This window comes from Empidonax traillii, unplaced genomic scaffold (genome assembly GCF_003031625.1).
Source record: "Empidonax traillii isolate 1590-97213 ecotype Southwest subspecies unplaced genomic scaffold, ASM303162v1 scaffold254:size1037790, whole genome shotgun sequence".
Taxonomy (NCBI): domain Eukaryota; kingdom Metazoa; phylum Chordata; class Aves; order Passeriformes; family Tyrannidae; genus Empidonax; species Empidonax traillii.
This window is the reverse complement of record NW_020955447.1, coordinates 944,169-960,833: the sequence shown is the minus strand read 5'-3', so window position 1 is coordinate 960,833 and position 16,665 is coordinate 944,169. Positions and strand designations below refer to the sequence as shown.

The following is a 16,665-nucleotide window of genomic DNA, read 5'->3' as shown; positions in this document are numbered from 1 at the left end:
ATTGCCTGGAGCTGCAGCCTCTACTCTTCGCTCCCGCCCTCCCTCTCTCCCTCCCCTGTCCCCACCTCTTCTCCAAAACCGCAGGAGCCGCTGCAGCACCGGTTCACTCGCTCGGGTGCCGGCAGCGGGGCGCTCAGACCCCGCCGCAGGCACGGCCCGGGGCGGGAGCAGCCCCGCCGCCTCCCCGCTGCCCCACTGCCATGGCCGGAGCCGCGGCCCAACGCTGACGATGCTGCTGGGCGCCCCGCGGCCGGGCGGCTGGGATCGCGGCCGGGTGGGCGAGAGGCTGCAGGCGGCCCTGGCCGGCCTCCAGGAGCTCCAGGTGCTGCGGGAGAAGCAGCGGGAGCTGGTGCGGGCCGCCCTGGCCATGCCGCAGCGGCCGGCGGCGGGCGGAGAAGAGCAGCCCCTGTCCACCCACAGCAAGGAGCACCGTCTGGAGGCCACCCTCTCCGCCCTGAAGGAGCAGCTGGTAAGGGACAGTGCAGCACAGGACGCGCCGCTGCCCCGCTACGCGGCTCCGTGAGTGCAGCCGCGGTGCTGCGGGCGAGCGGAGGGGAGCGCTGCCGGACACCCGGCCCCGCCTCGGGAGCCGCCGGCGCCGTGACGGGACCGGGAGCGGGCGGACGCTGCAGTCGCGGACCCTGCGCTGCCCCCGCCCGCCGCGGCTCCCCCTGCGGGCAGGTGCGAGTCGCGGTAGCAGCCCCGCTGTAGCAGGCGGGGCTCACCTGGGCGGCCCGAAACGGGCAGCGCTGGTAGCGGGCTCCGTGCCGGGAGGAGCGCCGGGGAGAAGTTGTTAACCCGGCACTGCTCGTTCGCCGGAGCCGAGGAGTGGGCGATGATTAACTTCAGCAGCGCAGCGCTCGGCTCTCAGTGGCAGGAGCCGTTTGCATAGGAGATCAAAAGGCTGACGGAGGGAGATACACATGCACGGGCTCAGCGCCCAGGGGTTCGGGTGGGCGTGTGCCCGAACACCTATGTGTGCCCGAACACCTATGTGTGCCCGCGCGGGTGTGCGCCCGTGGGAGTCGATCTGCCAGGAAAGGCTTCATGAGCCAGGAGCACTTTGTTCTTTCCACGCGTTGCGTGATCAAAAGGGAAGAATAACTGAATGCCAGGCCTTGTATTTAAAGTGTTACACTGGCAGCTTGCGCAGCTTTTTTTGTGAAACTGAAAAAAAACCCTCAATTGAAGCTGAAACGAGTTTCATAGGTGAGCCAACAATCAAAGGGTAAAAGGGCGTTAATCTCTAGTGTGGGCAATTACACACTTCAGTAAACTCAGACTTAATTCAGAATTTTTTCCTTCCCTATACCGGTGCAAGACTCGGCCATCAGTTATCAATCAGGTGTGAAAACAGCATGGTTATTCGCTCCCCATAGGCAGCTTTATCAGGAAGCATCTCAGAATAAAACTGGCTTTAACCTTCAGGGAACTCTAGCCACCACTCTGTGAAAACAGCAGCAGGCATATCTTGATTAAGAAGACACAGTACAAGTGGACGGTCAGCCACTGGAGTACCTGTCATTGATAGATAATTTTAAGTAATAGCTCTACATTTTTTTTTTTTTTTTTGACTAAACAAAAGAATTCAAGGCATTTATTGCCTGTCTGGGGCTACTGGGGTAACAGAATCAGCCAATGACCTCTGACTGTAGTGATTGTATTTTTTTCATTTCAGCTGTTGTGCTTTCATTACTCATTTGTTTATATATTTTTCAAATAAAATATTAAAACAGAAGGTTGGCTTTTCAAGACCTTACTGCCACCTCACAAAGCTTTCCAAGCATATGGGAGAAACTAGCCGTTAATATAGAAGGAAAAAACAGCCTTTAATTGCTTCTCTTAGAAGGGAGCCGGGTGGACAAGAGTAACTCTGTATGCCTCTGGAGAGGGATGGATTTCACCAGTAGGTGCCAGTGCAATTATGGGAAACGTGTCTCTTGGGGTGTGTAGAAGGGAAGTGTTCATAAAGCTTGAGAGGGATGACTACATAAATTCAGAGATAGGTTCTTCAGCAAAAATGCAATTGTGTGAATGCTTAAAGTAGTGATACAAAGCTCTTCTGATTGACCTATAGCTCTGGAAGCTTTTCAGACTTACTGTTCAGGAGTACCTGTTACCTTTATTGGTTTTTCCCCCTGCAAACTTCAGATACATATTTGAGTAGAGGTGCATACCTCAAAGTTGCCTAATAAGAAAGTACACCCAGTTGAAAACAGGCCCATTAGAAGTAGTTCACAGGTCCTAGGATCTCAGTGGCCACAGGCTCAAAACTTTCTTGGTGACTCATAAGCAGTGTATTGCACTCAAAACCCATGAAAATTCCATTCATGATCGCAGGAAATTGGATTATAACTAAAAACAACAGAAAATGCAAAGCACAGCATTGCTCAAGGGGCGGTATGTCTTCATTGTTGTTGATGGCCCATGGATGATAGTATATGATTGCTCCTCTGTAAGCTTTCAGACTGAGAAACTCATTAACAATGTAAATGTAGCTTTGCCAGTGCAGTGTATCTTGATCCAAATTTCAAGGAGGGCTGTAGCTCTGGGCTTTAGCATGATCATGGTTTAATTCATTAAAAGTTTGGTCCTTGCAACATAAAATGGGGAAGCTGTGTTAGGTGGAGCCGGCTCAGGGCATCTCAGTGATGGAAAGAAGGCAGATAAAAAGTCAAGCCAGGCTTCTCCTATAATGGTAGGGTAAGAAACAGAAGAGCAGAGTCAGTACCCTCTAGGACTCAAGTCCCAGTAGTGGAAATGAGTGGAACAAAGCCATCAAGTGCCATGAGGACCAGGTGTAGATGCAATTCTAGAGTCCCAATCTTTTCCTCAGCAGCATTTTCCAGAGACAGGCAGCAGCTGCCCTACATTCTAACGGCCTACACTCTGATGTAGGCAGTCTGCTGCCCCTAATAGTCACGTCCTTTGTTGCCCCAGCAAGTGGCTCTTTTTGGTGGCCAGGGTCTCTTCTGGCAGCTGCAAATTACTACAGTGCCAGCAGGGTCAACTCTGTAGTAGAAGAGGAGCAGAGTTAAGTGATGCTGTTCACTATCAGAGATCCCAAAGCTATTAAACTTCTCTTAGTCAAACAGTATCATGGTGATACAGAGGAAAAAAAAGAGATTCAAATTCAGACTAATGCAAAGAAATAAATCTATGACCACTGTCCAAGTAGGTGGATATCAAAGACTACAATAGCCAGTATTTTCTCAACTCTTTTCTCAGAGGACATGTTTATAAACCTTTTATTATTTGATTGGAATCTGATGATTTTGTTTTTGCAAGCTCTCAGATGATTTATGGTGTTGTAAAAATGTGAGAAGGGACACATTATACTGAAGAGAAAAAAACAAACACTTCGTACCCTGCATTTTACACTGATTTTTTTTCCCCTCTAGATAATTTTAAATAGAGAAGACATCTTTTAAACAAGAGATTTCATCTTTTTTTTTTTAATAAACTAACTTCAAGTTTTGTCAGCTTGAGAGAAAGAGGTGCTTCCAGAAGGAATTCATCTCACTCTAGAATAAGGGTCTAGGATAGGCGATACTAATTTTCCTCTGAAACTGGCTGTTTTGCACCATCAGTTACAAAAAGACCCAAAGGTCTTTTAGATGGGCAAAACTAAGAATGCTATCTTTTGTGCATTCCAAAATACAGTCAGATTAATAGAATTACTGGGTGCTAATCTACAGCCAATAAATGTCAACCTCCCCCCCTGTAAGTGAACAAATTAATAGTTGAGAATAGTCAAGTATGACCAGTGGGTTTTGGTGCCTAAATTTGGGGTGTCAGCTTGTGTTGCTGTAAAGGAACCTGCTCTTCAGAAAGTGTTCTTTCTTCTGAAAAATGAGTGGTATGGTGATATGCCAGATTTGGCTCCGCAAAACTGTAGTCCATTCAGAGTACAAGTTGATTTGGAAACTTTGGTCCCATGCTGTGCAGTGCACAAAAGTCTTCACAGCTGCATTGCCCTAAGCAAACAGATGGTTTTACCTGCAAGGTTTTGTCACTTGTAAAATTCATGTTGTGAGTTGAGAAAGAGTGTGGTTTTGAGTGCTGCTTAGTGTGGGTATTGGAGCAATAACAGCCTCAAACAAACACACCGGAAAAGTCATTCTTATCCAAATGGTTAGAGGAATGCTTCTCCTCCCTGAGTGCAGAAGTAGTTAACTGAAAGATCAAAGCTATGGAGTCTGCTGGAAACCCAGTGGTGTGAGACACCATAAAGGGGTTAAAAACGATGATGTAAATCATGTGTGTTGGTTAAAATGCTGTGAAAGCGCAGACAGAACCTGGAGGTATAATAAATAATGTTTGAATACCTGAGAGCCTTGTGGCCTCTCTGTCATTAATCAGAAACCACAGACTGAGGGATTGGCTGGCAAAACATTAATCATTAAGCAATTAATTCCAGCCATGAAAACAAAACTTTGTGATTTCCTGAGTAGGTGGGATTGAAGAAGGCCTGGCATGGTTTTGCTTTTTTGCCAGGAAATAAAGAAGTACTGACAAGGTCATACATTCATCATTCAGATGGGATAGAAAATCTGCTTTATTATCCAGTTCTTCTCTTCCTTTTTGGTTATATGAAACAGGAAAAGGAAAAATCACCATGGGTTTTCCTAGGAAGCAGTGATGAGCCACTTGAGCTTAACCTTTCTAGAAGTGTGACACTAACAAAATGGGGCTTTATTTCTTACGTCTTATATGTTCCTTCAATTCCCTGTAAAAACATGCTAGAATACTTTTTTTTTCTTTCTTCTTTTTTTTTTTTTTTTTTTTTCTTCTCAGGAGCATCACCAGCCCTGACAGTTGTTTTGTGAAATTTGGGACATCTGTCTTCTGTCCATTTTTTCTGTTTTACTTCCATCACAGTTTCTAATAATTTACTGATCACTTTAGGATCTTAGGAGCTTCCTTTTCTTTTAGTATTTATAGCTATGGAGAAACCTAAAAATGCAAATATTAAAAGCTGTATAATCCATACAAAAGGAAAGTGAAGAGTGAAGTAGAAAATGTGTACGTACTGATTTTGATTTTCTGCACATCATTTAATTTTGCAGGTACTTTATTGGTTCAAGAGACCTAGATTTTTTGTTTTTCATATTTGAGGTTGGAAATGCTGCTAGAACTGCGACTTGTATTTTTTAAATGTGAACTGTACACATAAAAAATAAGCTTAATCATGTTTTTCTTACAATTACTGAGTGGAAACCCATACCCTCAAGGGCTTTAAGCACAACTTTTCAACCAGCTTCAAGAGACCACTTTTCTGTAAAGTATTGTAGGATGCGTGGTGAGGTGAGATATAATTAGAAGCTGCCTAAATAGTGACTGGGCTTTAGATAATTTGCCAAGTGCTATATGAGAAGTTTGTTACAGAAACCAACTGTAGGTCTTTGACTGGTACCTAACGCCTGGCCATCTGCCTCCCCAAGCTGAAGGCATAAATACTGGGGGAGCAACTGCGGGAGCTGTTACCTCAGATCAGCCTGGTCAGAGCTTGCAGTACACAACAGACATTGTTGCTGGCTTCTGAAAGATTGTTGACAAACTTGAGACAACTTTTATTTTATATACAGTAATTTTTTCATCAGTACTCAAATGCTAGCTGTTTCTTTCATAATATGGGTGGAAATATCTAGCCACAAGACATGCAAGGAAAACTTGCAGCAGAATAGATGTCACAATTCTTGCAGTGTATCCTTTCAACTATAAACATGCCATCAAAGCCAAGGGTTTTATTGCATTGAGTATGCTGCCTTAACTTTGTGTGGCAATAAGGTACCTCTACATAAAGCAGTTTCCTTTCATCAGGCAGACAATCCATAACGTTTATCTCTCCTCTGCTCAGAGGCAGAGTGCAGTACATACAAGAAAACGTTAATTAGTTAAAAGATTGCATTCTCTTTAGAGATACAGTTCCTGCTACAGGTGTAACAATAAACCTAAAGGTTAAAATTTGAGAACATGTTCAGCTGGGCAGAAGACAATATATACTGAGAAACAAAATGTTTTGTCCTTGTCCTATGTCAGTGTCATTACAGAGAGCCAATTGCAACAGTCCCTAACTAAGATAAACACTTAATGAGAGCAGAATCTGGCTGGCACAGGTGGCCTGAATTCATGCATTGTTGCTGAGATTCTAACTGTGATTATTCTTCATTTCCTCCTTCTTCCCTCGACTTGTGATTTAGTCTCGTTTGAGGAGACAGGATGTTGGCTTGAAAAGCCACCTGGATCAGCTAGACCAGCGAATAAGTGAGCTGAAATTGGATGTCAGTAAGACCTCCAGTGAATACTTGGATAGTGACAGCCGGCCCAGCTCAGGTAATGTGCACTTGGCTATTTATTTTACGGGGGTGGTGCTGGGAGAACTGAAGAGTGTCAACTGCTGAGCAAAACTCCCTGTATTGTTTGGTCAGAAACAGTGCCCCATGGCTGAGGTGGAGAGTAGTCATCTGGCATAGAGCGGACTCACAGAGCTGATAGAAATTCTGCTGAGAAGCTGATTTAGTTGGAAAGAATTCATTCCCTCAAACAGTATTTTTTCTGGATGTTTTAAATTTTATTTTAAAATGGACCTTGTAGCCACACATGGAAGGAGGGGGAGACATGTACTTATTAGTTACCTTAATTATTTATTACCTTATATTATATACCTTAGTTATTAATCACCTAAATTAACTCTCCAATGTATGATGACCATTGGCAAAGTGGCTAGAGTACTTAAAAGAAGTGAAGGAGACCAGCATCCATATCAATGGTCTGCTTGAGTCCAGGAAGATTCTGAGCCTCACTAAGGCTTTGAAGATCACTAGTACTGGAGTGCTCCAGCCCAAGGAATGTTTGATCATATCTGTAGAAACAAAACAGCTCTATTAAAGGACACTGAGAAAAATCACCCCAAAAGTTTGCTGAGTAAAGATCTCATGGACAGAAAAATACTAGGTATCAGGTTACTGGTGTGGTTCACAGAGTTGTACTGCAGACTTTTATAGCTAGGGTGTCTGTTAAAACCAGTTTCTGTTACCTAGTCTGAGACAATGAAAGTAGTTCTTTATAAACAGAATTTTGCAAATCCTCAGGTCTTCAGTGAGACAAGGAAAGATTTATTTTCTTTTTATACAGTATACGCATTTGCAGCCTAGTACTTAGAGGAGGCATAAAAAGTGCAAGTTTCTGTTGAGCATTTAAGTTCAGGAGTTGTGCACTTAGGCACATGCACATAGTTCAAAAGGAACTGTTCTGTTTCTGCTATAGAGAGGAATAATAAAAATCTCTGTCTTGAATTTATACAGAGCCTTTTTTAATACTTCCATAATTACTTGGCAATGATCTCAAGACCTGGAGGGGGAAGATAGCCTCCATTCTCTGCTCTTAGACATTCCAGCTATCATAGGCTTGGCAGCTGTGATCACAGGCTAGTTTTACTCTACTTTCCCATCCAGTCTGTGTTTCTATTCACCCAGCACAAGTTACAACAGTGGAAGAAGGCCCTGTTTTACACCAGTTGCATAATAGTCCCCAAAGACATTCTCCAATGAAGAACTGGGCGTGATGTTGCTGTACTTCACCCCATCCCACCCTCAGAACTAAGCAGGCGTGTGTGTGCCAAGCTGGCTCAGGGCCTAAGTAAATGTGCAGAAGCCCAGTAAAGTTTGGTTGAATTAGAGTATACCTGTGCTAATGTTACCTAAATAAATTATCATAAATTTAGGCTTGTGGCACATAGCAAATGAAGATTTATTGTATTCTCTGCATTTTTCTTGTACAGAGCATGTTTAGTTGCTGGAAGTATGAAATATCCTATTTATTTTAACTCTGCAGGATTCTATGACCTGAGCGACGGTGGTTCTTGCTCACTATCCAATTCTTGTACCTCTGTGTACAGTGAATCCATCTCTTCCTCCCACACCAGTCTCTTGCCCAGCTCTCAACACCCTAAGGCGAGGCTCAGTGTGTTTGATTACCGACCCAAGTCTGCAGATGAAACCACTGTGCACACCACCAGCTTCCAACAGCAGGGAACCTATGTCAGCGATGGATGTCGGATTACAGCTAGCAGAGATGTTTCTGCAGCTCCTGCCAGGTCCAGACCAAGGCCAGTTTCTACAGGTAATTGATGTCAGAACTGGATATTTCATTCAAGGGAAGAGCATATTCCTGGTTATTACTTTTAGGACCTTGAATACCAATGTTTAATCAATATATAGCTCTCCTTTTCAACACACAAAGAGAGAACTGATGAAAAACATGGCCAAAATGTTTACTGTCCAAGTTTCACTTGTCTCCATACTCAGATATTTTTAAACGATATCAAATACAAGGATGAAACAGTAACAAATATGTGGATGAAACAATAACAAATGTGAGGTCTCTGCATTTAGAAATGGAAAAATACTTTAGTGTATGAGATAAAATGGTAATGAATGTTGAGATACTTTTTTTAATTGAGCTGCACGTGAAATCAGAAAATTTTCAATATTTGAAGTATCTTGTGTGAAGGTAGAGGAATGTATGAAAGATGTAAAGTGAACTCAAAATTCCCTATTTATTCAAATTAATGTCGACTCAAACAATAACTCTTTCTCATAATTTGTTATGTACAGTTAGGGACAACAGAGGCCAAAAGTTAATTGACTATCTAGAAACCAGTCATGGCCTTATAGTGGATCAACCATGAGTTTGCATTATACCTTTAGACAAAATGTGCAAGTCCACTGACATTCCAAATCTCTTGTTTACTATCTGCAAAGTGACATCATATCCCTTCTTATTATGGATTCTTCCATGGCCTCTAAGCAATCTTTTGTTAGTACAGTTCTAATAGTGATCCAGTGAGATGTGTGTCAGTTCCATTATAGAAACAGAGAAGCAGTAGGGAACATCATTCCAAGTACCATGTCACTCTGGAATCATTCCCACAACTATTTGACGTGAGCTAACTCACCTCTAGCTTGCTTGGAACAGAAACAAAGACCTGTTCGATACCTATGTGTGCAGACACACCTGAAGAGATGGCGGTAAATTATAGCATAAAAGTAAAGTCTTTTCAAGGCTTGTCAAAGGCTGGGGATGAAGCTGAGCTTAATGATCCATGACTTCCTTGTTCAGATTACAGATCTTTTGCTCAATCAGAAACTTTCCTGCTTTGCAACATTTTGCTGAGACCCCGGAGGCTTTATGGTTTTTTGGATCTAGAGATAGACCAGCAAAAAAAGGAACAGCTGATATTGAGGGCTGTGGGAGAGAGGCTACCAACCTCCTTCAGACCTCCGTTCTTTTTCCAGCAGCATCTCCCTTCTTCCTGGCTACAAACTCTTACTTCCTTCTGTATGAGAAACATAAGTAGTGGGGTAGTAGTGGGTGTAGTCTTGAAGAAACAATTCTTATGAAGTTGACCACACTGCAAGAAATTAAGCAAGATGTTACTTCAGTAAAGCATCAGTTGGAGAGGGAAAGAAATTTCTCTTTCCCACTCCTTAGCTTTTACCCAGAGGTAACTGCAGGCACAAACCAACTGCCATTTCTTTCAGTGGCAAGTAGAAGGCTTGCTGAGACACCACAAGCACAGCTTTCTTTTGACAGCTTCCTTGTTTGTTTGCATGAGAGAGCATTATTATATGCTGCCATCAATTTCCTAAAGAATTTTCATTATGCAGTTGTTTGAGAAACCATCTTCCTAATCTTTGCTGTAGCAGGCCTGTGAGTGCCTTAGGTAGGACACTGCAGGCAGCCCCAAATTTTGGAGTCTTTCAGAAGCTTCCTGTCATGGTACAGAAATAGCCACTGTTTGGGAATTATATTGGGTTTTGTGTTAGCTTGAAGCAGCCAGAAAGGTTGTTAGGTGAGGATTTGTTGGCACTTGACAGAAAAATCCAAGCTAACTGATTCTAGTATTCTTAGTCCCAGAGGTAACACAGCATCATAATGCTCTATTGGATGACGTGTCTGGATGGAATAACCTTTCTTCACACAAGAACACATCCTTTCCTCTCTGTGCATAGGGGATGCTTCTGAGAGAAAGGTGCAGCAGTCAAGACTAACTTACAGCAATCTTGACAGTACTGCAAAATTGAAGAGATCTGAATTGGTGGCCATACATGTCATCTTTAGGGACTGCTCTTACCACCTGCCTGAGTAGTTACCCTTGGATTTTTTTTCCTCTGTCAAAGTAAAGGTTCTTTAGTTCATTCTTCTATGGCTTCTCTGCTAAGAAATAAATGTAATCCCTTATTTTTGTTTAGTTGGGTTCCCATTAGTGTGTGACATTTTAGAACATTTTTATATATGCACAGATTTACTTTCATCCAAGTAGCACAATTTAAATTTCTTGCAAAGGTGAGAATTTTATTATTGGCATGAAAAGACATTCTAATCTCTGTTATGCTTAGGTGAATAAAAGCTTTAAAGTAATTCAGTGACCTTGGAAGGCTGAAATTACTTTCTTTATTCATGTTACTGATTTTAATGAAAGCCATCACATCCCTCTGAGATAGCACTTTTAGCATGAGCCAGTTTGAATGTAATTGTCTGTGATTTAATTAGGTTGTTTATTTTCATCCACTGTGTAGGTGACTTGGAAAGACTCACTCCAGCAGACGCTAGATTTCAGAAAGAGACTTATCCCAAATCCGTCTTGCCTCTGTGCCATAACGGAGACATGCACTTGCTCAGCATGGACCCCAAATTCCAGAATGACTTGGTCTCCAAGAATGGCATTGATGTGTATCCTTACCCAAGCCCCCTTCATGCGGTGGCTTTACAAAGTCCTCTTTTCTCCCTGGTGGGCACATCCCCAGAATCGGACTTCCAGGCTCCTCCCAGCAAACCTCTGCCTAGTGTGACAGGTCCCAGCTTGATTAGGACTAGGCCAACCACTGAGGCCAAGCCAGGGGGTTACATCAATAAATTACTGCAGCTGACGAGATGCAAAGGGAACAGTCGGGCTGATGCCAGTGAGTGGGTTCCAACAAAGAGCCAGCCAGCCGCAATGCACCAGAGACTCATTATAACCCCCAGCGCCGGTGGAGTGAAAATTAACAGCAGCAGTAGCCAGCTGGAAAAACAGGCAAGTTCTCTGGAAAGTAACAAAGCTGAAGGGAAGCTGTCAAGAGAGGTGTCAGAGGGGGAATGTGCCAAGCAGCAGGAGACCATGCACTGTGTGAATGAAGAACAGCCATCCACTTGGCCTGACACAGAGCCATCAGCTGTGAATAGTTGTTATGCTGCCAAATCAGCAGCAAGGGGTTCTCCCCTGGCAGAAGCAATGGATAGCAGCACAGAGCACAGTTCATCCTACTCACAGCTGTGCCAGGAGGACTCCAGCCCAGACGCCTGGAATGCTAAAGCTGTCCCACCCAGAAAGCTGCCCCTCAAAAGATGTGGCAGTGCCAAATCAACTAGCACTGGGGGTCATGAGCGAGTGGCAGGAACTGAGTTTGTTCATGCTCAGTTTGTCCCTGCAGAATCCCACCAAGTCCGAGTAAAGTTTGCCAGCTCCAAAACAAAGGCAGTGAAGATAAAGAGGAGGAACAGTGAAAAGGTACAACGGCCTGGGAAGCAAACCTCATGCTTGGAGAAAGCAAGAGGGTCCCATGGAGCCACTAGGCTTCCTGCTGAGTGGAATCAGCCCCAAAGGTCACAAGGAGTGAAGAATCTCTTGCAGAGACCTTCGTATTCTTGTGACGTGACTGGCAGGTCGTGCTCGGAGTCCAGTCTGTTCCCTGTGCAAGTCAGGCTCCCCACCGTGTCATCCAGGCCAGAGCTCTACGGAGCCTCTGCCAATGCACTGCATTCCCTGGAAGCAGCTTGTGTAGACACAGCCAACAAGAAGAAGCAGCGCAAGTGGCAGTCCACAGTGGAGATCTCTGCCAAGGCCAACCTGGCCAGCCTGTCTCATAGCTTTGGCCTGGGAGCGTCAAGGCAGCCAGCAAGGAGAGCCGGTGTCCTGCGCACTGTCAGTGTGAGGGCTCACTCCAAGAATCAGCGCCACGGAGATTATGCCAAAAGCGAGTCAGACCACTCCGAGTACTCTGCAGACTGTGCTTCCCTCTTTCACTCCACAATCGCAGAGACCAGCGAAGGGGAGGTCAGCGATTTCACGACTAACCGTTTTGGGGACAGTGAGTCCAGTGAAAGTGATTCGGATGGCAGCAGTAACAGTAGCAGTCTTGCCCTTGACTACGATGAGGGGGATGAAAGTGAACTGATTTGGCCCGAAGGTTCAGTCAGACAATCGGGGACTGTCCAGGCATCTTCCAAGCCTCTTCCCCCTGTGCCCAAAATCTGTCGTATCAAAGCTTCAAAGGCATTAAAGAAGAAGATAAGGAGATTCCAACCTGCGTCTCTGAAAGTCATGACCATGGTTTAAGGCAGAGCAAGCATCTGTTTCTTAGGGTGAGATATCCTCCTGGGTCTCATTTGCAAAACAAGAGAACCCATGTGCAAAGAAAAGGACTTGCTTAAAGGAACTATGAACAATCCCTGAATCTACATGAGGGATTTCATTAATGACTAGACATTAATGTCACTGTATCCAGTTCCCTCTTTAGCCATTTATTCTGTAAATATGAATCTCTGTGTATATTATGTGATACCTTTTTTTACTATCCAGAAGGGTCACCATGGTGAAAATAAAAACATCATCTGCCATAAGATTTTATAGGCAAACCTTGGTGATTTGTTAACCATATGCACCCACTGAATCGGTCCCAGACACAAAGGCTTCTTAAGGGGAAAGTGTACTTACCTCTTCTGAGGAATTCTTTGCAGTCTGAAGTTTGCATTAACCATCTAGCTGTCGTGGTCTTATGGAAAAGCTCTGTATTCGACATAGTTCTGCTTTCTTTCAGATCAACCATCCCATACCTTCTCCCAAACATGAGGAGGATGAGTCTGTTCTTCCATAAAAAGATAGTATGTTTAATCAAGAAGACAAGTGTATTTGTGAATGAGAATAGGATTTCAGTTTGTTTCCTTTTTTTCAAAACTGAGAGTATAGGGTTGTTTTTTTCAACCCCCCTCTTTATGTTCCATGTTATTGTTCATTTGTTGAATGGATGAAAGAACATGAGTGCTCCATGTCACAGTATGTGAATAGCTGGGACTGAAATTACAGCTTTTCCTCTGACATTGCAAACTTAATAAATACTATTTAATGTACTTCTGAAGGTTGTGCTTGTCTGACTTTGATATCTAAAGAAGATTATTCTGATCTCTAATGTCATGTCAGGAATGCAGAAGAGCTTTTTTTGGTGAAACAGATCTGTGTTTTTATAATCACTGTGCAGAAGCGTTCATTTATGTTTACAGAGGATCTCTGTAGCTCAGTCAGAACCAGGATCTATTCACATTCTTCCTCAGGAAACCTGAGGTTAAAACACCTGCTTCTAAATGAGAGAATTTGAAAGCAGCATTTTTAGTGAAGACACAGTAGTGTTTAAGTGACTCACTTAAATTGATGCAATTTTTTCACAAGACACTCAATTTAAAACATGTGTTTATGTATATGTAATGTGTTTTGAATGCATTTGAAGGCACTGATGTGAAGCTTTGTGTCAATATCTAAGAAGTTAATTTTTTGTGTTCAGATAAGCAGTCCTAGTTCTTTCCTCTGAGCACAGCAATCTGGAAGCTGAGCTGAAGTTCACCCTGCATTTACAAAATAGCAGGTATTATCCTTCTATCCTATTTCAGTGCCCAATCTGAATACATTCCTGGCCTAGGAGATATAGGCATTACCTCATTCAGCTGCCTGTACTGGGTCTGAAACAAAAGGCAAGTGCTTTGTAGAAACTGGGTAAAAGAGTGCTTGTTTACTCCAAGGATTCATTAGCAAATAGAAATACTGAAAGACTAAACTTTTACCCAATGTCTTCTATTCTTTGAAAGCTGTGTTATGTTTTTAAACCACTCCAATTTCAAATAACTTTTGGAAAATAAGAACAGTAAAAGTTATGTAAAGTGATTTAAGTCAAGTATTCTAGCTAGCGCTTACTGTAACTAGGAAAATACTATGCTTTAGTCAGAGAAATATGTTTAAACATTTTTTCGTGTTTCCAAGAGTATTGGACATAATCACCCCAGTAGGATTAATGGAAGAATTTCACAGGTCTGGCGGTGGTTTCTTGTTCAGCATGTCTAGCAACAGAACAAACAAAATAGTGATTTATGCTTTGTTGACTTTTTATACCACAAAAGGATTCTTTTTTCCATTAACACAAAAGGTTTCATTTGGAGCAGTGTGTCAAAAGTTACATATGATCCTTTAATCCGTGGATTTTTCTGTGTTGGGGTGGGGCTTATTAGTTACATAGGAATTTTGAGGGTGTTTTCATAAAGGAGGAAGTTGTTCCTAAGTAGAAAACTGCTCTGGGTAGGAGCGTTCTGAAACCTGGTAAAAACTGCCGCCCAGTAGCTCTCTGCCTTTTTATCAGAGTAAGCTCAAACAATAAGTTTGTGGTCCCACAACTCAGTAAATCCTGCTTTAGGGTTCTTAATACTCTGTCAGAAATGTTGCCAGACACATGATGAAAGTGCTGATCCAGAATGAACTCACACTGCCAATTCAAATAAAGAAAAGTGATGACTTAATTTTGTACTGACAGGTTTTATGCCAGGTGAGGTATCAGTGCTTGTACAACTCACACTTTTTGCCAGGTCAGATACCGTCACTCCTCCCAGTGCCAGCATAAAGCCAACATAAGAGCATAAATCTGACACAAACATCATCCTGTGCCTTGGCTAATTTGATAGTAACATGATTATGTGCCCACATTTGATCCAGGGGAAACCTGTGGTGCTGGAGAACCCCAGCAATGCAGAGAACCTGCTCTTAGCTGCTGAGGCATTACCATGTGCAATGATGCTACTGAGCTGTGACTTTTTGGCAAGGGCAGAACTGGTGGTGTTACCTCTCTGTACTCTAGGGCATTGGACCTTCTCCCTGGCACTGCGCTTTGGAAACACTGCTTTCCTCTGCTGGAGCAGAAAGTACACTGGGACCAGAGCTCTGGAGGGAAGAAGTAGAACAATGCAAAGCAGGGCAGGAGACTTGGGTGGCTGATACTCCAGATATCCTAGAACCAAAAGTATGATAATAGTTCAGTACACTGTAGTACCTTTTGTTGGCAAGTACACTTAGAATTTTGATAACCATTGGGTACGAGTGTGATGCCTCTGTCTATCAGAGATAAGGATTGCCTAGCCTTGCTGGTGATCATAGCCATGCAAGACAGACATATTCACTGTCTCTTTTCCCTTCCAGAAGGAATCCGCAAAGTCTTTTTACCTCGCAGTATCTTAGAGTGTCCCTGGTGGTGCAGTGGCTAAACCACAGCGTTATCAACGCTGAGATCTGGGTTCGAATCCCGGTTAGGACACTCCCCGGGCAGATGGAGCTCGCTAGCCCTGTAAGGCAATCCATCTACGTCCTGAGGACCTCGCTGCCAGGGTCCAAGCGTGCTTGGCCCCGGCAGATGAACCTCAGGATTAAAGGGTGGGCTCAGTTCCGCGCACACTGTGTCTCACCTAAAAAATCCAATGCGCAGGCTGGAAGGTGGAAAGACCTTCCCCGGTTCTTCGTTCGCGAAGAGACTGGCCATTATTTATTATTATTATCTTAAAGGCCCAAGAGAATGCAAAAAATGTCAGTTGGCGATTCAATTAGAAGTCTAGCACCAAACCTGATACACTTCGGGGGTGAGAAGTTTAGCACTTTCACTGTGACTTGATTAGCAAGTGTATGGCCGCTTCAGAGCAGTTTTATGCAGTGTCTCTGTTGCAGTAGCTAACATCTGTCATCATTGCTCCAAGCTCTAGTGAATCAAAATCATCCACTGCTGAAATCTATGTGCCAGATCAGCAGTTTCCCTCTGTCATAGGCAGACATTTACACTTCAGTGTAGGAGCAAATTGCTCCTAAACCACAAAGGAAAGAAAAGAAAGTTAAAAAGAGAGAACAGAAAGGGAATTAAGGAAGCTTTAAGAGCAATTTGCAGAATAGATCATAATTATGATTTTAAAAACTTTGTTAATCCTTTTATAGCTCAAACAGTTTTGGAACTGGATAATTGCTAGCCTTCTTGGCCATGACACAATCTTAAATTTTCAAGTCCACATCCATTACCCAAACCACAGGATAGAGTCAGAGAATTGATGTTTTGTGGGAGGCACCATCCTTCAGACTAGACCTTTTTTTGGAGTGACTTCTGCTCTAGCAGGGCACTGGTTTAAAGAAAGGCAGTTATCACGTGGTACATTCCAAAACCACCTACAAATGATTCTCATGCTGGTGAACTTGATCCCAATGGACCTTTAGGGCTGTGCTGGAATCTGTTTTGTGTTTTCTTCCCCATCCTAGTCTAAAGCTCTGAAAGGGTAGGAGCTGAAGGTGAGGGGTGCTGCAGGAGCTACTGAAAGGCAGGTGATAGTAATGGCTCTTTGGAGTGTGAGTTGTTGCCAGCAGAACAAGGCTGGCTGAGGATTGCACCAAAGGGCTCTGGTAGTTCCAGCCCCACCAGCCTTTGCTAGCTTTTTCACAGTCCTGATAGGACTGTAACCCAGCCCCACACTGTGGTGCTGGAATTTGGATGTTACACTTGAAATACAGACCACCACAAACCAATCCCTCCTGAACTACAGGGTTCCCAACCC

General features: G+C 43.5%; 1 protein-coding gene across 3 annotated transcripts; it reads left to right on the top strand.

Annotated features, from left to right (window-relative positions):
* The first annotated feature begins 207 nt into the window (after positions 1 to 207).
* On the top strand, positions 208 to 13,221 carry DACT2 (dishevelled binding antagonist of beta catenin 2). Of its 3 annotated transcripts, none has more exons than XM_027889139.1 (5): positions 208 to 469; positions 6,204 to 6,336; positions 7,837 to 8,124; positions 10,584 to 12,413; positions 12,864 to 13,221. In XM_027889139.1, the coding sequence occupies exons 1-4, from the start codon at positions 230 to 232 to the stop codon at positions 12,380 to 12,382; spliced, it is 2,460 nt and encodes an 819-aa protein (XP_027744940.1). In that variant the 5' UTR covers positions 208 to 229; the 3' UTR covers positions 12,383 to 12,413; positions 12,864 to 13,221. The 3 variants fall into 3 exon arrangements, with proteins under 3 accessions (XP_027744940.1, XP_027744937.1, XP_027744938.1); XM_027889137.1 differs by having other exon boundaries at positions 209 to 469; positions 10,584 to 12,419; positions 12,637 to 13,221; XM_027889136.1 differs by lacking the exon at positions 12,864 to 13,221 and having other exon boundaries at positions 10,584 to 12,666.
* Positions 13,222 to 16,665: the final 3,444 nt, after the last annotated feature.

Excerpts from the sequence above, each read along its gene's own strand:
- DACT2 (XM_027889139.1), top strand. The coding sequence starts at position 230 with ATGCTGCTGGGCGCCCCGCGGCCGGGCGGCTGGGATCGCGGCCGGGTG. Across the intron at positions 6,337-7,836 it reads TGACAGCCGGCCCAGCTCAG|GATTCTATGACCTGAGCGAC; the intron begins GTAATGTGCACT and ends TTAACTCTGCAG. Across the intron at positions 8,125-10,583 it reads ACCAAGGCCAGTTTCTACAG|GTGACTTGGAAAGACTCACT; the intron begins GTAATTGATGTC and ends TCCACTGTGTAG.